Below are 23,184 nucleotides of genomic sequence, written 5' to 3'. Positions count from 1 at the left end.
TTAATACCATTCCTTTGGCTGTTGTCAACTCTTTTGACAAGGGAGAATTTTTTCCTTTTTAACTGATGGCCAAGGAATAATTGCTTTAACAGGAGCACCATGGTGATGACCAACTGTATTTTATTAGCTTTGGGTTGAGCCTGTCTCTCCCTTCACCACAGTATTACCGTTCTCTATTGTTGGAAATCTTCGTATTTCTCTTATTTTTATTATTCTCCTTGAAAATAATTATGCTCTTTTATATCTGCATTATCCATTTTGAAAATGGTTATTATATTTAATTAGATCATTTGAACTCTTAGTCATCCATAGAGATCTTAACTTCATTCGTACCATCTATGCACAGTTAGGGAAATAGGTGGAGAAAGACATTTTCCAGCAAAACTTGAAATTTCTGTTCTAGATTCAGAAAACACAAAATTGCATCTGTCACAAATACTTAGCTTGTTCAAAATTTTCTCAGCATTGTATGCACACAAACATGAATTCCAGCATAATTTTAAAAGTGAGGTCATTGAAACAGGCAAATTAACAAGTTATAAACTTCACCTTGGTACATTCACTGTGCCACAGATTTAACTTAAATATTAGAAGAGGTACTTTGTTGTCACCATGTATTTGCTTGTGTGACAAGATTACCCCCTTGGCTTTAAAAAATTGTTACTTTTATTAGTACATATTGATAGTACATAATGTTTACATTTCTTGTAGCGAATTGGTACATTTACATGACATATCTTAATTCTTATCCCCTCTCCTGCTGTCTCCTCTTTTTGTATCTTAGTATCCTTCCTATTTGTAAAAGATCTCTCTCTCTCTTCCTCTCTTTTCCTCTCTCTCTCTGTTTCTCTCTGTTTCTTCTTGTCTACCTTTTATTTTACTCTTTAATTTATTAACATTTTGGCTTTCTCATATAGTTCTTCTTTTTTTTTTTTTTTTTTTTTTTTTTTTTTTTTTTTTTTTTTTTTTGGTACCGGGGATTGAACTCATGACCTTGTGCTTGCGGGGCATGTGCCATGCTGCTGAGCTAAATCCCCAGCCCCTTCTCATATAGTTCTATATATTCTTATACATGTGGTTCTAATTTAGGTAAAAATGGCAACAAAATAGAAAACTTCACATAATTTATACTAAATTACCATACTCAACTACTGTATTTCATACTAAATTATTACAGAGGGTACAAATGTATTCTAATTCATTTATTCAGAAGGACAAAACATCTCAGATGATGTAACCATTATTCTCAGTGATGCTAATTTTCATGAATTCATATCTACATAGTCTGTATCTGTACACAACTATGCTGAATATTCTTAAATGAATCATACTAGATGGAAAACACAATTATCTAATTAATATATTTGAAATTCTCTGGACGGAACAAAATACTGATATAATGTTACCTTTTTATTAAAATTACTTTAATCATTTGAAGAAAAGCTGAGTTCAGGGGCCTGGGGATTTAGCTCAGTGGCAAAGCGCCTGCCTAGCAAGCGCAAGGTCGTGAGTTTGATTCCCGGTACCAGAGAAAAACCCAAAAAAAAAAAAAAAAAGCTGAGTTCAATTATATTTGCTCTTCTAGCTATGTACAAGCATAATTATTTCTTTTTTTGTTGTTTTTTTTTTTTCTGGTACCAGGAATTGAACTCACAATTGACAGGCAGGCGCTGTGCCGCTGAGCTAAATTCCCAGCCTCTTCTTTTTTTTGTGCTGGGAATCTAACTCACGACCTTGTGCTTGCCAGGCAGGTGCTGTGTAGCTGAGCTATATCCCCAGCCCAACATAATTATTTCAAATGAACTACTTATTTATTTTGAAGATTTTCACTTATTCCTGGTGGAGAAGGAGTTGTACATCAGATAAGATGCTGGAAGATAACAAGGGAACAAATTGATTGCAATTAAAGCAATTACAATTGGTGTACAATCTGGTTTCCTAAGAGGCCCACACTTTGAGTTGTATCCAGGGCCAATCAGCTCTATTTAGAGCAACTCCAAGTTATAATTACATGACCGTGAGTATCTGATGGATACTTCCGCTTTCTTTGTGAATAATTTTATATTTGGCTAACTGCTGGCCATGAAAAGCTAATTAGAATTTTAAAAATACAGGTCAAAGTATTAAAAGTGTCAATTAAATGGGAAGAATAAGTTTTAAAGATGTATTGCAAAGCAAGGTGACCATAGTAACTAGTAGAGTATTGTATAGTTCAGAATTATTGGAAGTAAATTTCAAAGGTCTTACTACATATAATAATGAGGAAGTGAAAATGGACATATTGATAAGCTGGATTTAACTATTTTAAATTGCAAATGGATACAAATATACATTGTACCCACAAGTGTGTGTATGTATGTGTGTGTGTGTATATATATATATATATATATATATATAAATTATAATAGCACTGATAAAAAAGGAAAATAACATTTCATAAATCAATTAAAATTCAGATTGTTATAGCAACTTATGGTGAAATGTAAGCAAACAATATTTTCAAGACAGTTAAAAATCTCTAAGTGAGGATACAGGGATACTCTTCTTTCTTCCCTTACGGCGTTTCAAAATTCTTCAGTCAAGCAGTTTTGCTGATGTAAAACTATGCATTAGCAAAACTTTTGAGTCGTATTAGCACTATAGAATATACGTATTTGAATAGTGCAATAGAAACACATTCATATCTTAGTTTGCTTGTAGAATATGTACGGGCATTTATTCAAGGAAATTCAAATTCCGCAGACATTAAATGGCAGCGATATTCCGTGATACTGCTGGTAAGCATTCTCCTTCTCCTCATGGGAGTTTACCCATGGACTAGAGGTCACATGGTGCTAGATCTGGTGAATAAGGTGAATGAAGACACAGCATAACGTTTCATTTAACAGAAATTATAGTAAATTTTTGATCAGTGAAGGAAAATCAGAAAATATGGTTAATGTTCAAATAAAGTAATTTATTACAGTGAAAGACACATTGTCAGTAATCCTCTTCAAACTATTCAAGATACTCCCCCTGACTTTAAACACACTTATCCTTCTTGGAAGTGTGTGTTTTACTGTAATATGTTTTTGTTTTAAACTTTCAAGTATTCATTGTGCTTTTACCACTCCTTGTATATCAGTGTATTAAGACTAGAGTTAAAACATCTCAATTTCTAAGCCAGCACTGCTTTCAATATACTTAAATTAAGTGTTCAAAATCCCTTTTAGAGGAATGTGTAAACAAATTACAATCCTATAATGTTTATGTAGAAGGAATGTCTATATTTATATGTCCACTTTTTACTTAAATCATTCTGAAAGAATTAAATGTACATATACTATTGAATTAAATATACATATACTAATATGCAACTTTGTATATGTACACCTATTACAGAAGAAAGGTGATATATCATTATCAGATTATCTACTTTGCTACAACCTAATCCAAAAGAGAACTAACAGAAAGAAAAATAAATGTGGATTAAGTGGTGTTTGCTGGATAATGTGGCACTGAATTTTTAGTATATTTTGAAAACATCAATGCCTACCATCTATGTCACCATTCTTTTCATCCAGGTAATTTCAATTTTTATGGAAATACTGCTTATGTGAACAAAAAGAAACAACCGTTGATTTTTTTACATACACACCTATGCATAAGCACACACATGCACACACACACACACACACACACACACACACATACACACACCACTGCCACCAGTACCAGCACCACGCACGGCAGCACATTTTAGTGTGAACCATTGTTCTGCTTCTATCTCCATTCTTAGCAAAGGCCCAGTGTGCTTCCTCTATGGTAAGGCCAGATTTAACAGGTTTTTGTTTGTTTGTTTTTGTTTCAAGGAATATAACTTTCAGTGGGAATGCAGAATGTGAAGATTCTAGGTCCACCGCCTGAGCAGGACACCTATAGCATGTGGTGGGTGTGGAGAATGAGACAAGGTGACCCTGATGGGGTAACTAGGGGAAAGATTATACTGAGTTTTGTGGGTCAAGATGTCCTGTGGTTAGCAGTAAGGAGACACAGAGGAAGAAAGCGGCAATAGCTAAGTAATAGTCTAAAAGACTGCTCTAATACATAGAGACATATTCTGGGGATAGTAACAAAATATAGAGACCATTTTGAAGGCTATTGAATTGTACAGATAAAGAGATGCAATCTTTGAACTGCCATGGTGCTGATGGAGGTAAAAAGTCCAGGGATGAAAGGGTTCTTTAGAGATTATATGGACAGGGATTTGTTGAAAAAATTGTTTTGGGGCTTTTGGAAATAGAGAAGTCAACACTGTCCCCAGATTTGTAGATGCTATTAATGCACAATTTTGTTTTTGATAATTTTTGGTGACTTTTGACAATAGAACCTCTCTAAGGTTTAGTAGTTACATATGTGTTTTTTCTCGTTTCCCCTATTTAGCAGTGCAACAGGGACTTGCAAAGGTGTATTCATTAAAAACTTAGTGATAAAGTTAATAAATTTACATAGAACATAGGCATGCAGAGTAGTCATCTCCTGAAGGGTAAAAATATACTCTTCTGAATATGATTGATTGAGTCACTCAATAATTTTTACATGCCTATTTTTATCCCATACACTATAACAGCTGCTAAAGACAGAAAAGTGACATAGAAACAATAGAAGGAGCTCACCTACAATGACTTTTGACCTAATACAGGGGTTTTGCACTACTTAGATAGTATACATTTACGATTTATGATATGAAATAAAAGTGAATATAAGAATGCAAGACTAAAAATAGCATATTGCATTTATCCTTGAATTTTTAATACTCTGACCTGGTCTGTTCTGAAGAAGTAATAGAATGTTTCCCCAGTGAAAGTGTGGTGAAAGAAGTTGACTGGACAAGCAGAGAGCTTGAGGGGAGGAGGAATAGCCGCAAACCTGAAACACTTGAAACTCTTTAAAGGATGTCAGTGTGGCAGGAGCAGCACAAAGAAGCCAGGGGCAATGAGGAAGGAGGACAGGTAGGGCGCAGAGCAGGCCTGTCAAGGTGATGCATCTTCAAAATGCCCAGATTTGCTTTGCCATAAAGACATTTTTATTAAACTTGGAAAATACATTAAAATTATCTTCAGGAAAAGACATTAGAGCCCCATTAGATGATCTGGCTTAGGATCAATAGATTTAACAAGTGACAAGAGATTGACAGAGGTAGAAAGATCTGAAAGATAGTAAGAAAGAAAATAAAGGGAAAGTTAAAAAAAATGCAGAACGCAGTGGTTAGGAATGAAAGATAGAAAGGCAATATAAAGAATAATCCTTGAGAATTTGGTTGTACAACCAAATGGTGGCAGTGGGGAGGTTAGCCACTGAGATTGCAAATCCCACCTGAGAGCCAGGTTTGTAGGTACAATTGGGTGAAAATAGCTGCTTAGCTACTTTTAGGAAATAAATATCAAACCGTATTTAGGATGAGAATTTCCCTAATTAAAGTGTTAAGATTAAAACTTTAAAAGTATTTGCATAGGTGCTTAATATAATAACATCCTTATTAATTTCAGAATCCATAAACATAAGCTTATTGAAAATCAAATTTGATTAGCTTTTGATTATCCATTTAATTATCTACAGTATTTCCCCTTTATCAAAGCAGGTATGTTCCGCAACGCACTAGATATATGAAACCCCAGAGAATATCAAAGCTTATTCTTTCTGCTGCAAAATGTTAATGTCAGACTGAATGCATTTTCAGTTCCTGTCTTGAAACCACAAATGTAATGCCCTGTACATTTGTGGAAACTTATGCCTAACATATCTTGTATCTTGGGAGATGTTTCATGTACACTTCATAGATGTGTCTACTCTTCCACTTTTTCTATGTATACAAGATCTTCTCGTTTTACAATGTCTGAGTCTTCTATTTCCATTTTGACATTCTGCCTACTTGCTTTATTAATAAAACTGAAGTTTTGAAGTCTCCAGCTATTATTGCTGAATTTATTTTCCCATTCAGTTCTGTGAATTTTTGTTTCAGATATACTGGTTTTCAGTTATTAAGACAGGTATATTTATAACTTCTGTAATTCCCTGAGGAAATGGTACTCACCAGTACACACATGTTTGTCTCAACAAAGGGCAGTCACAACTTTTCCCTTAGTCTGTTTTGTTTGGTGTTAGTAAAGCAATTCAATATCGGAGTTGCTCAGTACTTGCATAGTACATCTTTTCCATCCTTCTACTTCCGATCTGTTTCATTTTCAGCCTAATATCTTTAATATAGAATCTGCCTTCTATTAAAAAGTGTAGTCAGATATGTTTTTCCATTCCATCAGCCTTCATTTTTTTATTAAAATGCTTCATTTATTTTCATTTATGACAATTACTGATAGAGAAGAATTTATGCCAGCAATTAGATATTTGTTTTCCATCTTATGTCAGTTTTGTTACTTAATTATGTATCTGATTTTCTATTTAGTTATTTTACTATGAATTTTACATTCTTCTATATTTTTTCTAAGATATTTAATTATAACTGGTATAATTTAAAATAAGTTAGTTTAGATTAATATTGACTTGATTTTTAATGCATAAAATTATTCCAACATATTTTCATCACTTCCATCTCTTTCCATCTCTCTTGTACTGTTACTGTTATACAAGTTACATATTGTACAGTACAAATCCATTTATACAATACAATCCCATACAACACAACCCCAAACCTAGAAGCACAATTTTGCAATTATTGTTTATGGACCTATCTTCTAAAACAAATAGGAAATTAACAGTGGTTGTTATATTACATATTGTTATCTTCAAAGTGGTTACTCAGATCACCAGATATAGGCATGTGAGATTGACCAAACAATTACATATTAACTATTACTTTCAATAAACCAGTAGAATTAGTAGTACAATTATCCTAGCTGTCTTATGTATATGAATATATGTATTTTTCCCTTCCTTCTTTTCTTTTCTCTTTTCCTTCATCCCAGTTGTCCTTTCCTACTTGAGCAGTTTATTTTCCCTTTCACAATATCTATTGTACATTTCAGATTTTTATTATAACAACCATTGCTGAATTCCTATCATCTTGCTTAATGAAGCTCTAAATCATTTCTAATTCTTTTAACTTGTTATTGTCTTTAATTATTTGATCAATCCTGCATTCTTACATCTGGTAATCCGAGCAAATTTGTTGAAGATAACAATATGTAATATCACAACTATTATTAATTCCTGTCATCTTGTTTTGAAATCCTGTATCATTTTTATTGTTTTTATAGTATTTTGTTTTTGTCTTCAGTGTTGTTCTTTTGTTATTGCATTTTCTTTTTAAAATAAAAAAGACAAATAGAAGAAGAAAGGAGTTACAAAGCAACTGTATTCATGCTATCTTTCCTAACACCAATTTAGTCACCTGTACCAAGTCACTGTATTTCTTCAAGTAGATTCAAGTTACTATTTAGGGTCTATTTCTTTCATGTTGAGTGCACTTCTTTTAGTGTTTTTCATAGGGCAGATCTGACAGAAATAAATCTTATTTATGAAAGCATACATATGTTAATATGGAATATTTGTTGAACTATGTTTTCAGTTACAGTTTTCAGAATGCCACCCTAATTGTCTTCTGACTTGTATTATGACATTATTCAACTATTAATTTTATTGCAATTTCTGGCATATGGTGTTATTTTTTTCTTATTTTCATGATTTTCTTTTTGTCCAAGTTTTGTGAATTTGGATATGACTTGTCTATAGAAGGATCCTTTGGAGTATGTTATAGAAAGAAATGACTCATGTGAGTATGGTCATATTTTTCATCAAATTGAAAAATTTGATATATTATTTTTACCCCAGTTTTGAAGGCTACACTTTGATTCAATAACATAGGAAGGAGTATAAGGAATTATTCTCTTCAGTAACGATAAGTACATGTAATAGTTCATTCTGACATTAGTTGATGTGTAGTGCATTATCTTGACACTCTTATTTCCATCCTGAAAAACTGGCTTAGAAGACTCTGTATTGAAGACAACATAATTTTATAATCATTACTTAGATAAAAAGCCCCTTTGTATTAACTGAACCACACATACAGTTAATCAAGGGTCAAAAGTTAACCATATGAATTAAAAGAGACCACAATGAAAATCCTACCCCAGCAACTCTACTCCAGTAGAGTTGCTAGAGTAGAGTTGCTGAAACTTTGCTAGCCTACTTAAAACTACTGGACTTTCCCCCCAAATAGTTGTTTTTAAAATTTATACTGCCTCTCAAAATGGCCTTCAGAATACAGGTATTGCAATTCCATTTTTGTTAGCGTGTTGATGATAATTCCAAATAGTGAACTTACTCTAAAGTAAACATCAGAAGAAAAAAGAAAAACCTAGGGAAATATGTGTCTATTGTGTTTATTATTGACTTTAACAATGTAACAAAGAATAAAATACCTGAGATAAATTAATAAGTACAATATATTTGCAGAAATTATGCTATAAAAATAAGTACTTTTAGCTAAAGAGGCACAATCGTATTCCATGCAGAATTAAAAAAAAGATTTTTCAATCATTAGAAATAGTACATTCATGATGCTTATTTTAAAAATAAAATATTCAAGAAGATATTTTATTACTCATAAAATAAAATATTAAATATTTAATTTATATATAGAGTAATCTTAAACACATATGGACTCTATATACTATTTCAAAAGCTAATAAAACAAATATTCTCACTATAAGTCAGCTTTCTTAGAGAAGAAGCCATTCATTTTATAAGTTCTAAATCAGAAGTTTTTTGTCTGTTCATTTTTGACATATCTATCCCTTCTTTTTAAATCCTTGGTCATTTCCCATGGGAAATTACCTTAAAAATGGCAACAGTTGTTCTTTTAATAAAATATTGCATATCTGTGAGAGTAAATATTATCCTTAATCTCCTCTACTGGCATCTGTTTAGGAGAAGATGATTAAAACTATAGATAGTATATTGCTAAAAATGTATGCTAACATTTAGACAGTATATCCAATGTACTAGCTACATATGGCTATTTACATTTATTTTTAAGTTAATTAAAACTACATAAAATTAAAACATCTTTTCTTCAGTTGCATTATTCACATTTTATAGATTCAATAGTGAGATGAACCCAAAGGTTACCATACTGGCTGGTGTAAAAGTACAAGATTTCCACCATCCCAGGAAGTACTGATAAGTGGAACTTGCATAGATAGACATAATAAATTATAATGTATTCAAGTTCCCCTTGCTGAAGACAACCATATCAATATTTATACTTGTCACGTAGTTTTCCTGAAATTTGTATGCCTTTATGGATCTTTACATAAAACTAGAGTGTTCTAAAGTATATGTATTCATGTATGAATATGTATCTCTGCATAAGTGTGTATATAAATGTGTATTTAATTGCAACACTGTGGTTCATTTGCACTTTAATTCACTCAATAGTGTAATTTTTGAAGATATTATTATAAAAGCATATTAGTTTTTCTAATGCCATCTAATGGCTGCAAAGGGTTATTTTATATGCTGTTTTTCCATGTATTTGGAGTAAAACCTTGGTTTGTGAGCATAATTCATACCAGAAACATGTTTGTTATTCAAAGTACTTGTACATCAAACATATTTCCTCATAAGAAATAATACAAACTCAGATGATTTGTTCCACCACCCAAAATATTCATATATAAATTATTACAGTATTTCAATATAATACAAAATAAAAAGAAAATACAAAATATAAACTGGGCTGGGAAGACAACTCAGTGGCACAAGTGCATGCCTGGCAAGCACAAAGTCCTGAATTTGATTCCTGGTACCCATATATATATATATTTTCAATGTTAAGTGTAGGTTAACCTACATTTAACATTGAAAATCTTCATGAATGATGTGAGGGAGACAAGAAAGAAGAGGGTTATTGTGTTGGACAACTTTCATTATCACTAATGGAATCAGTGCTATCTATTGGCTCAATGAAATCTTTTTCTTTCCTTGCAACTTTAACAGGGAATCTATCGAATGACACTTGATGTTTCCTCCTTTTGAGGACTTCATAAAAATGTGACATTGCACGGACTTTAAACAGATTCATCACTAGCACTGTTATAAACTTATTTGGGTGGTGTTTTCCTACAGAATTTTGCAGTTTCACACATTCTACATACCTCTTTAATCTAATTTGAAGTAAAGTTTTCCTCTACTTTTTTCTCCTTTTCCTCTGCAGAGGAGATCTCCTCCATAATATGTTGCTGTTGAAAGATGACTGCCCACAATTCTACAAGGAGAGAGGGAGGGACAGAGGGGAGGAGAGAGAGAGAGAGAGAGAAAGAGAGAGAAGAGAGAGAACACGCTCATATTTCAAGATACCACTCCTTTTGCAGGACACTCACAAAACAATGTCCTTGCAATCAAAGGTTTTAGTATATTTCCTCAGTGCACATCTGCTACAAAAAAGAGAAAAAAAAAACCTTAGCAACCATATTTGAAACATACTTGTCAGCTAAATTTACAGCAATTATAATGAGGAGTCAAAGGATCTGTTCATTTGAAATTTAATGCATGGTTTGTAATTTCAATAATCACACCCATCAGTAAGATGTGGCATTACCTATTAGCGTGTTCAAGTTCTCACAGGATATTATCAGACATTTTAATGATTATGTATCTGACTGATGATTAATAGAACTTGATTGTTTTGATTATTTACCATTGAGTAATTTAGGTGAGTTTGAAGAACATCTTTTGTATGTGCTTTGACCATTGTGTTTTTTGTCTTAGGAGTCTTTCACATAAATTTTTTGTGTTGGACTTCACAAGTGATACGTATACACAGGAAATTTTTTTCTTTAGATATTTTTCCTAGTATGAAGTGGTGGAATCCTTCATTCATTATTTGGAAAGATTTTCTGTTTTTGACACACTTAGAAGAACTGTAACTCTTACAGACTGGTCTAAAAAAATGAATAAATGAAATAACAAAAATTGGAATTGTAAATAAACGTCTGTAATGAACTCATTCAGCTACCTATTTAATCAAAATTTATCTGCCCCATAAAGTTTTATAAATGCAACCCTTAAATGTTTCCTCAGTTTTCCAAATGAAAAATTAGTGGTAGCATTTTAAAACATACAAACAATATCTTCTTCAAACCTTAGGCTTAATCAAGGAACTATATACATGTTAAAAGCTATGCAAAAAGAGATTGATCATAGTATTTGATCATATTTGCACTGTTATAACATATTACAATATATCTCTTGTCTATTCATGTTTTTGTTTGTGAGCATATTACAATATATTGTATGCATTACAACCTTTGTACATATTACAGTTTATCTCTTGTCTATTCATATTTTATAATCCTGTTGTTCAATATTTTATAAAAAGATTGAATATAAGATGAGCATTTTTGAAAAAATGAAATCTATAAGAAATGAATTTTGGTTTGGGATCATTAAAAAGAAATTTTAGTAAATATCAATTGAATTGGTGAATATGTAGTCTGATTCACAGGACACCTAAGAAAACATCTGGGTTTGCAGCTGTGACTTTGAGACCAGAAAAGAGTATCCTGTTCTTCTTTTTTTTTTTTTTTTTTTGGTTTTTCTCCCGTACCGGGAACCGAACTCACGACCTTGCGCATGCCAGGCAGGCGCTTTTGCCGCTGAGCTAAATCCCCAGCCCCTTCCTGTTCTTCTTATCTGTGAATTGGGTTTGAAGTGTTGAACTGGAGGCAGATACTGAATGATCCTCATTGTCATTCCACTGGATTTGACCTAATGTTATAGGCCCTGTTTCTTTTCCCAACTAGGAAATTGGCATGCCACAGGGGAAGTAAATTTAAAATTACTCATTTCTGTTATTATTTCTCTTTGCTTTGGCAGAAATAATTCACTTATGATGTTTCTATTTTTAAATGGTTACTGGAAAATGAGTAGGAAACAGCTCATCAATTTATTATTATAAATCTTGAGTATGAGGAATAACATTCCACCTGTTAATATATTAAAATATATTGATATTAAAAGCTGAAAATCTGAGCCTTGCTATTATTTGGTTTCCAAATAAATTTCATATTCAGAACCTTCGCTGTCACATCAGTTTTGATTTTGTTTATATACTACAATTGCTATTATAATATCAATTTGTAATTAAAAATATAAATATTTATAAGGCTCAACAATATCAAGGTAGAAGTGACAAAAATATAGCAAGCAGCATTAGTTAACTAAGAAAATGTAATGTATTTAAAAATGCTTCCAAATCCACTAAAAAGTGAACCAGAGACATAAACGGACTTTCACAAAAGAAACATGTATTGTTGAAGAATAAAACGCATAACATAATTTATAAAGAGAAATACTTATCCAGAAGGTAATAGTAGTTTGCAGCTATCATACTGGCAAAATGCAAGGCTGGTGTTACCAAGTATTGCAGAGCCTCTTAGATGTTGACAGTAGCAGTATAGTTGGGCAAAACTTGTCATTATTGTGTGAGGTGGAATACTCACGTGAGCCTCCAGTCGCTGAGTCCTTGTATCCTCTCTAGGTATTTACTAGAATAAACAACTGCAGATGAAACAAGGAAGAAGAATAGGAATATTTAATTAGTCACAGATGCAGACAAGCGACAGTATCCTCAGCTGTGCTTAGAAGCTAAAATAGCCATTTCTGTCATAATAGATAATAAAGGATAACTTTGAACTTTGGACCATCAAAGTTTAAGTTAAGTAAAGGACAACTTTTAAACTGATGTATTATATTAATGAACTTTAGGACCTTTGGTTTCAGGCTAATGTCTAGCTCAGTTTGCTTTTTTACATGTAATTTTTTCTCTACGTCGTATTATCTAATCTCAGTTGGCTTTCAACTTTTAAAAAGGCATCAGGCAGTCCATGACCTTGTTTTACTGCTGTTTTTCTATTACTCAAAGTTCCATCACTAATTTAAATTATATCACTAATTTGCATGTAAGGTATTTCATTTATTTTCATGGCAGAATATTCCTTTTTTGTTTTTTTATTTTGGCTGTGCAGAGAATGGAACTCACAGCCTTGCATATGCTAGGTAAAAAATATTCAATATTCTTCATGCGAGTTTCATGGGTAGATAGTTCCCTTTGTACACATTATAATATATCTCTTGTCTATTCATATACAAATTTAACTGGCAATCCTGTTATTTTATTTGCTGACATTTTTTCAAGGGACAAAAGTTATGATTAACTAATTTAAAGACAGCAAGTCAAGAGGAGAAAGTAGCTACCAATTATGATATAATTGAAGAATATAGAATATTTACCATCTGCCATACATAAATATACTTTTAGTTGCTATCTTCTGCTTTCCTGCATTCTTTTGAATTATGACTGGAAGTGGTAGTGACATAATATTAAAAAGAAACAACACTTTGAACAATAAGAAAAATTGATCAGATATCAAGATTTATTCTTTAAAGCCTTATAATTTTCTTGTTTCTCTTTCATTTAAAAATGTTCAGCCACATTGAGATTAATATTTATATCAAATAAATATTTGTTGTTGTATATTTCCTTATTTTTATGATTATGGAAATTACAAATTTCACATAGCAATCTTCTTTTCTATAATATATATCTATATTTCCTATCTATCAAATATCACTAACTGAAATATTTTAAATACATGAATTTTCAAATATTAACTACGATTTAGTTTTATGCACTCATACTCTCTAAATTTGGTTCAGAAGACGCAGTATCAAGAATGAGTTAATACACTTTGCTTCAGGACAGCTCCACTGCATCTATCTTGTTTTATAAGCATCATAGAGATAGAGACATATTTTTAGAAAAAAAATCATCATGAAGAAACTGATTTAGAAACTTTGTAGTTTTGGTGTGGAAAATTTCCAAAGCTTTGGCTTTCTTTTTATATGCTATATTATTTAATATAGTGTACTTCAATGTGACCACATCATTCAAGAGAAAAATATATTTGAATTATACAAAGCATTAAGACAGTTAGAAGGGCACAAAGTGAACTTCAAAGAAATAATTTGCATAAGTATGTAAGTTGCAATATCCTTTTCTTCAGCTATAGATTTTCTAGATTATTAATGTTTTTAGTTGATGAAAATTATTTCTCATCAAAATCACCTTCTATGCCTTGCATTTATGTAATTCATGGAATTCAGTGAACATTAATTTTCAAGTTCTACTAAAAATAAAAACTGTCTTTTAAATGTTTTAATATATGGCCTATGGTCTAAATCAATAGAACATTATTTTGGCTGTTCACTGCTATTGAACAATAAAGCTCTATGTGAGGTTCCCTATGTTGGTTACTACTTACTGATTCAATGATATTAAAAACTACCTCCCTGCTCCATGGTATTTTCTGTACTGACTGTTTTATAAAACATTCCAATATTGATAAAATGTGTAGTTTTAAAGGGTGAAAAACAGAGAAAAGCCATCAAGTTCACACAACATGGATGTTGCAGGTGTCAAAACAGAATTTAATCACTGTCCCAAGTTATTGGTTTTCAAAGAAAAGGGAACATCAAAAAATACACAATAAAAAGTTAGAGTTTAAAATTTCTGGCTTATGAATACATTTATGGCTGCAGAAAATAAATCATAGTTTTGTTTAGGGTGACGGTAAAAGCCTATGTGTTTCCCGCTTTCCTGTTCCTTTTCTCTGGAGGCAGTGGAGATAGATAATCAGCCACTGGCCACGTGCTGTGGCTTCAGTCAGATCAATTTATTTTCCAGCTCCTTTTGTCTTTCCATTTTTAATTTCTTAGCTGTAGAGTCACCCTTTTTTCTTCTCCAGGTTGCTTCAAATGAACTGGCTTTCTAGAAGTCTCCCCTACATTTAAGGTGGGGAATTAGAGCGTTTATAAACTGTGTTGTGGAAAACCTTGTTCATATTTTATACTTAATTACGTATTTTTAAAATTAATATTTTGTCATTCAGGAGTTAGAGATGGGTTTTCTAAGCATTTTGTTCATTATTAATAAGCTAGTAATGAGATTTGGTAGTGAAGAAAAGTGTAGGCAGAATGAATGAAGCATAGTGCGATTGTTTTTGTGGCTGTGTGTAAATGCCGTAAGGTGCTGTTAGCAGAGGCTGCTGAGGGGCAGCTGAGGGAGCCAAAGGAAAAGCTCACAAGGTCCAACATTCTCCTTTACTGTTCTCATCATTCTCTGTGACAAACGTGTATCTAGACTTTCAAGCTTAGAAAGTTCCTCAACTGACCACGCTAGACCTGGTTTTGCTTTTCTTTTTTGTAAGTAGAGGTACCTACGCATATTTTTATCACCAGCTTTAGAAATCTATGATGATACTCATCCTAAAGACATGGTTACTGAACTTCTGTCTTTTCTCAATGTTAAGTCAATTCAATCTTAGCAAGTGTACAGATTTTAATCCCACATCCTAGTCTTCTCTTGCTCAGTTGTTGAAGCCTCAATTCATGCAAAAGCATGTTTTCTACTTCCTGGCATTCTGATATTTAAGTTTATGTTTAATGATTTCTTGCCATGATCTTTAATATCTGACATCTTGGAACACCATCATTATCCTCTTTCTTGCTGTACTTATAACGTGTCTGACAACAGTGAATCACTGCAATGAAAGCCTCTTAATAGGGACATTACTAAAGCAATAAAAGATGTAAATTGCCATTCCAAACTATCTAGAAGAGTGATCACGACACAGTGATCAATTGTTAGATGAACTTCATGTATAGTAATACACATGTGAGGTCAGAAAAATCACTTCAGCTAAGAAGGATAGGAGAGTCTTGGAGAAGGAGACTCAAAATGAGATTTTAATGAAGTACAATCTGAATAAGAATAACACAGACTGAGGTATTCCAGTAGGTGAACTGAGCTGCCCCATTGAACAGAGAAAGAAAACATATACATTTCAAGTATAAAAGTAGAAAATGGTACTAATGACTACCTTTTTATTGACCCTCACACCAGTAGGGCATGTTGGTTGAAGAACTGCGTCTTTTGTCTTTAAAGTTAGGAATAGATTTTCACTGAACATAAAGTTCTGTCTAATATTCCATATAACTGATCAGAGGCGAGGCTTTCAGATAACTGAAAGGTCCAGCTTTGGAACATTTCTTATTGGATGTCCCTCAGGAATCAGTTCACTCTTCAGGGAGCTTCATTTCTCTAATATGAAACAAAAATGTTTTATTCGTATCAAAGTCTCCCAAATATATCCTCCCTTCTTTCTGGCCTTGATTCTGCCTTAACTTTTTGACAGTGCTTGGATAGATTGCCCTGAGATCTTTCAGCCAGATATCGTGAGCTCAAGATATTGTCAAATACAGCTCAGTTTGCAATCCCTGGCCAAAGTAAAATTCCAAATGTAAATTGGATTTTTCTCCTTCCTTTGCTATAAATTTCATCACTCAGATGTGCAGAGACCATCTCCGCAGCACTCGTATTGGTATTAATGCGTACGTCGTTAATAGCAGCAGTTATCTGTGACATCATTTGCCACCTTTCCAGGAATCTTTTAAAATTACCTATACATTTTCTGAAGGCTATTCTCATAATGTAGTCTATACTTGCATTTAACTGGAAAATAATGGGTCATAAAGCTCTTACTTACATTGTAACCAAATATATGAAACTATGGATTTCTCTTCTTAGAACCTGGAATTATTTTCTCCCTTCCCATTAGCAAAAATCAACAGGGAGTAGAGGGTCCCCATACATATTTAAATCCCAGGATATAGATGGCTCCCATACATACTTAAAGATTTGCCTCTACAGTCCTATTTTAATCTCACTATTCGGCTTCTAGCTTCTCTTGAAAAAAATTGAAAAAGTAGCAATGCTATATACATTTTTCTGAAAAAAAAAAAAAAGATTACATGGAGCTGAGTAGTTACTGCCCATTTTATAAAGCCTGGCTACTTTTAATTTTTACTCAGGCAGCTGCATACTTACCCCAAATATTCATTCCCTTAAGACATTCAAGTTTTAAATCCGTACTGTACCGTGGGCTCCAGAGAGCCGTGATGCTTGTTCTGCCCTGCTTAATGTGGAAGGGAAAACACTGTAGTGGACTTTCCTTCCCAGTTTGAATTCTGCAGTGGTGCTTGTCATGAAATAAATGTGCAGTGAATGAATTTTGTTAGAATGGAACGATACATGCAAATGGGGCTACCTAGGAATATCTCATAATGTCTGAGAGCATGCTCATGTTTTTCAATTTGATCAGATGTCTTGTCTTTCTTGCTTAATTGGGTTGGCAAACCACCTGCATATTTTTCCTTTGCTCATCCTGCTGTACCTGGATTTACTGGTATTTAGAGATAATAAAGTAAATGCATTTTAATGCTTTCTGGCCTCTATTGAGGGTCAAATATTCACTGGTAGGCATCATTGCTGAATACCAGTAATAAGCACAGGAAGAAGGTATTTCTCCTTTCTTTCAATAGTAATTAAGTTGTTAAATATGTAGGCAACATGATAGCATTATTGGCAATAATCAACTTCCCTGAACACTAATTTGAAAACATATCAAGTAGAAACTCACCAGGCCTATGCTAATTTTGGCAATTAGGGTCAACGTTGACAAAGAGGTCTCTTGAAGCTTCTGGAAAGAATTAGGTCCCCAGATTCAAAGAATGACAATGTTAATGGGTTATATTATGAGGACTCCCAATATCCCTTGACTAACCTCCCAGAGTGAGTTTTTGACACTGTTATTACCAATAAGTCTCTTTGCAGCACCAGTTAACTGCACCAACTCTCTAAATTCAGAGACAGTTCAACAGCTTGGGCTCCTGAAAAGATTTTGGAAAACTTCCCAGTTTGTGTGCTGCATAAGCTGGCGAAAGATGGAGATAATTAATAAAGTGCCAGACTGGATAATTGCAGGAACTGTAAAAGATACTAAAATGTTGTTGCTGGAGGCACAAGCACACCTGTGAAAGTGTGAAGTTAATTTCTGTGAAGAACATCACATGAGTGTGGATAGGGACAACAGAGGTGAGAGTTCCTTTAAATAATTCAGACTTAGACAGCGATATTCTCAAAGAAGATGGAAAAAAATCTGTCGGTGAGATCATGCAAGGTTTGGGGAAGGAAGCCTTCCTGGATTCTCATTATGTTTGCTTTTCTTGATGTTGAGAAAAGTTTCACTGCTGTGATATTAGTTCCTTAACCGCAGTAGGACAGAAATGATGGCATTGTCCTCTTTAACCTATTTTAAATAACAATAGACTTTCTGCTACTGTCCCCCTTCACCATGGCTTTAAAGAGTAAAACATCTCATATACTTTAATGCTGGGAGAGATGGCCTTTTGTCCTCAGGATTACCCTAGATACATCACAGACTAATATCTGTCAAATTTCAGTGAACAGTAAGTTAATGTGAGAGATAGACAAAGGTAGAGAGAGATGGGAAGCATAAGGAGAACCCCTACCTTATATGATTCCCCTGAAAAGTACTGATAATTCTTGATAAATACAAAGTTCTTGGTAACTTGCAGATTGAATATTAGATGGCTAATGAATGGTAGCTGGTAATATTATTGTTGTGACTTCTGTTATTGTTGAAATGAGTCTTCTAAAAAATTAAATCCAAAAGCATTCAGCAGAATTATTGCCAGTGATCACTCTGATTTCTTGTAAGATGGGTTATATATAGAATGTATGAATCAATGTATGTAGGCAAAACATCCAACTATCTGCACTGCCTTTTTAATGGCGTGTCTCCCTGCTCACTCTGCTTTCTTTGCATGTCTGGCTCAGGGGCTAAGAGATTGTCATTTCAGTTCTCTGATAATAATAAATGAATGACAGGATGTTCTTGTGTTGCACAAGGCTCCTGCACTTCAGTCCAACAGATCGGATTAAATTCAAAATGGTGTCAATCATTCTAAAGTTCCAAACCAAAACTAGCCTGTTTATCTGATGTTTAGAACCAGGAAAAATGAGAAATAACCCGATTTCCCAAAAAAGCCAGTTCAACTGGCATGAAAATGCAGTCAGTTCCCTCTGCCTTAATCTTTACACAACGAAAGGCGACCAGATGTAATCTGATGTTTACGAGTCATTTGTATTTCTGCTGTTCTGTGTACCTTGTGTGCATGAAGAGTAAATTAAAAATGACCTCCATCTTTATTTTCTACTTTGTATCTGCTCTTTTAATCCATTTTTGTCTATAGAAGGAAACTCTTCTCACTGAGCCAGAATTTCTAGTCTGTTTTCTAGAAGGAAGTGTTGCCAATTAATATTTCTAAATTGTGATTTTGTTCTTTGAAAATATTAATTGAATGTCTTGCAATTGAATTTAATTCTGACAGTGACTACTACACTACATAAATTAAGGGGCTCAGTCTAAGAAAACACCCCCATTTCAGATGGCAGAAACTACTTCAGGTGCCAGGGTTACCTGCACTTTATCCAATGTGACTATAAATTGGATAATTCCCATTACTCTGTAGATTGATTATTTCTTTAGAATGATTCATAAAATTCAGGGAGGTATATTTATGATTATTGGCTTTTTGTAAAAGATAAAAAAGAACAACTTATTGAACAGTCATCCAGGAAAATGTCTAGAGTGATCCTGAGCACAGGGGTTACTGTTTCTTTGGAGCTGAAGTACATCAGTCTCCTAATAAGCTGATGTGCTCACCAACCAACCCTGAAATGTCAATGTGCCGAGGTTTGTGGAGTTCGTTTTGTTTTGTTTATCCAAAGTGTCATTATTACTGGTGACTGGTGTTTACATCACTGGCAGCAAGGTTGGACACAAACTTCTCCCTTCTGTGGTCTTAGGTCAAGTTGAAAGTTCTGACACTGGACTGACATGGTTGATGTGGCCTAGTGGCTGGGCCTCATTCTGAGGCTAGAAATTAGCCCCACCCCTGCCCATTGCAAATAATTCATTTCTCATTATCATACCATTCTGTATTTTTGAAAAAAGTCTGCTGTAAATAACAAATTTTAAAATAATTTTTGAAATTGCAAGGGATTTTAGACCTCTGTGCAGAGAACATGGAAAAGAGCATATATACTTTTTATTATGTTACTCAGACTTTGTAAATATTCATTAGTCTGACTTTCTTATTCTGTTCATTGTTTTAGTATCTAAGTGAAAGGAAGTAAGGAAGTAAGGAAACAAGGAAGTAAGGAAGGAAGAGAAAGAAAGAAAGAAAGAAAGAAAGAAAGAAAGAAAGAAAGAAAGAAAGAAAGAAAGAAAGAAAGAAAGAGAGAGAAAGAAAAAGAAAGAAAAAGGCAGAAACTGTGACTTTAGCTTTTCTGTTTTTCATAGAGAACAGCCTATGTATAAAATTATTTATGTTTGTACATATTTCTTTGCAACTACCATGCAGTTACCTAGTTTGTTTAAAGTACTCATACAACATCTTTACTGTTGTTTGTATTTTGTATTCCTTTGATGATGTATTAAGTTGATTTGCTTGCTTTCTGTTTGGAGAGGAATTAGATAAATACCTCTACTTCACATAGGATCATTTCTCTACACTCAATATATCTCTTTCATTTTGTATTTTAAAATCTTTCTGTAGCTAGATCTGTTCAATTATTAAATTGTAGGTTCAAAATCAGTCAGGTACAATGTAGTAGGAGTTGTTCTCTGGCATCAAATGCAATCATTTTGGTATTCATGTTTTAATCTGTTTTACCCTGTGAATTTTCTTCCCTGTATTTGTGTCTCTTTAAATACAGAGAACTAGAAAGATCACAAAAGCACAGACACAGAAAGTTATGACACATAGAATGTCAATTTATCTTTTAGTTTTGATTAATCCTACATATAAATGGGAAAGTATTTTATTACTTAAAAGTTTTATTGAGCTTTACCTTTTTCTCAATAAAAAAAGAATCAACCTATACCTTTTTTTTCCCTTTTCATTGTACTGGAAATTGAAGTCAAGGTCTTGAACATGCTAGACATGTGGGCTACCACTGAGCTATAGTCCTAGTTTTATTTTATTTATTTTTTGGTTTATTTGTTTTCTTTTGAGACAGTCTTCCTAAATTGCCCAGGTTGGCATTGAATTTGTGATCTCCCTGCTTCAGCCCCTGTGTAGCTATTACAGGGATTTACACCATACTTGGCCTAAAAGTTCCTTAAAGAGGTAGCATATAAAAAGATATATTGCCTTTTTTTCTACATCATTACATAATATGACCTATTCAAACCTTTTCTGTTCACTTATGTAATCAGAGATATACTCATTCATGTGCATATCTATAATAAGAATGAGACGATCCACTTCATAATGTTATAAGAATATATATAAACTTCCCTGATATTCAATTAAGATAATTACTCTCTTTTCCTTGCTTTTTTTTTTTGAAGGTAACCTTCAAGGCATCAAGATATTCAGTTTCACCAGATTTAAAATACGTCCTTCTGGCGTATGATGTAAAACAGGTAAGAGAAAATTCTTCACTGAGGAAAAACAATTGTGATGTATTGAGGTAATCATGGGTCATTTTATTTACCCACCTATTCCCCTAAGGAAAACTTTGTGTATCCAGTAACTTCCAGGAGACGGTCATGGTCACATTGTGTGAGGAAAGGTTAGGAACAATGTCCTTTTTCCATACCTGGATAACAACACCTGCAACAGTCTCTCAGTTATGCTTGTGAATGTATCAAGGTTTAACAAATTCAGAAAAGGGAGACTTTTTGAAATTTTCCGGCTAAAGTTTCCTTATATTTGAGTGTCACCCTTGTGTAGATAAGAGTCTTTTCTACTGGTTGTACTCAGAGGTGCGTTATGTTTATTTGGAAGGGACTGATGAGAACATTGTTTTAGATTATGGTCAACGGATTGATGGGTGATATTTAAATGTAAGCTTTATACTTGTAGACAATTCTGCAAGTGGGGCAAACCAGAAAATTAAATCTGAGGAAATAAAACAATCTAATTGCAATTAGTGTTTTATTATTCCATTTTAGCTCTAGAGTACAATTAGAGCAATATGTGTGGTAGTAGAGTATTTTGTAAGTAGATATAATTTGCACCTGTTAAAAAGCAAAGTAAGTGTTGAAAAGGCAATTGAACAGATTAGTTTCCATAGAGAGTAAATGATTGGAAACCATTCAAGAAAATTTTATGAGCTTTAAGACACACAATAAAAATTTATGGACTTAAGGCAGGAAGTCTCACATGAGGTTTTGAAAACCTTTGAATACATTAAGTTTCACAGTTCAAAAGATCTATTATTCGCTGATTTTAGGTTTTTGCAATATAGATCTGCTCTATTTTGAGAGGAGTTTACATTTTTACTTAAAATAATTAAGTCACAGTAAAAGCTAACAAGAAGATTGTTATGAAAGGGAGCTTTTCCTTTTACATATCTTGGCCTTTTTTCTTAACTTTTCTGTGTTATCTGTACTCACAGATTTTCTAAAACATTTGCTATTGAAACAAAATATTGATTTTTATAAATAAAAATATGGAAAACTGTGCTTTAAAATACTATTATGAACCTGAAGAAATTAAATTTAAGATGATTGTGCCCTTAAACAGTGAATATATTAAACATCAGTTCTCAGTCCTTATGATAGTCAAGGTTAAAATTGGCAGCAAAAGAGACCCAAAAATTAATGAAAGTGAATATTGAGTTCAGAAATAGATTTAGACAAAATTACCTAAGGAATTTTTGGCAAAGTTGCAAATGCACTTCAGTGAATGCAAGATAGTCGTCAACAAATGGTTCTGCAGGAATTGCATGTCCATGACCAACCCCCTAAAAACCAACCAACAAACAATTGACAACAACGACACAAAACACATACACTCACATTCAAAACAAATGTACATGTTGACCATAGTTTCACACCTGATACAAAAAAACCTCAAAATTTGCACAACATAATTAAGACAGTTACACAGTTAGTTTCTCTTAGCACATTGAAAAGAAAGTTTTGTGCTATTTTCTTCTTTAGATTATAACCACTCTTTTTATTTTAAAAAGAACAGTGAAAAAAAAAAGAACAATAGCAAAATACAAACAAAACAAAGCAAGGACATTAAAAATGATACGGAGTTTCAAACCAAACGATGGGGATCAACAGTGGTTGTTATATTACACATTGTTGTCTTCAAAGAAGTTGCTCAGATTACCAGATGTAAGAATAGAAGATTGACCAAACTATTAAAGGGAATAAGAAAATAATAATTCAAAACATT

At 33.0% G+C, this 23,184-nt stretch overlaps 1 protein-coding gene across 3 annotated transcripts in view; it reads left to right on the top strand.

The window, feature by feature from the left end:
* Dpp10 (dipeptidyl-peptidase 10 (non-functional)) overlaps window positions 1–23,184 on the top strand; it is a 1,310,731-nt gene that overhangs the window by 996,583 nt on the left and 290,964 nt on the right. For all 3 annotated transcript variants that reach the window (XM_005397695.2, XM_005397696.2, XM_005397697.1), the window contains exon 5: window positions 21,342–21,416. In XM_005397695.2, coding sequence (XP_005397752.1) covers window positions 21,342–21,416 — 75 coding nt within the window. The remainder of the gene's footprint in view (window positions 1–21,341; window positions 21,417–23,184) is intronic.

The sequence above is a fragment of the Chinchilla lanigera genome, unplaced genomic scaffold (genome assembly GCF_000276665.1).
Source record: "Chinchilla lanigera isolate Chin_1 unplaced genomic scaffold, ChiLan1.0 scaffold00058, whole genome shotgun sequence".
NCBI classification, from domain to species: domain Eukaryota; kingdom Metazoa; phylum Chordata; class Mammalia; order Rodentia; family Chinchillidae; genus Chinchilla; species Chinchilla lanigera.
Note: the sequence above shows the minus strand (reverse complement) of the source record. Positions and strands in the feature narration are given on the sequence as shown.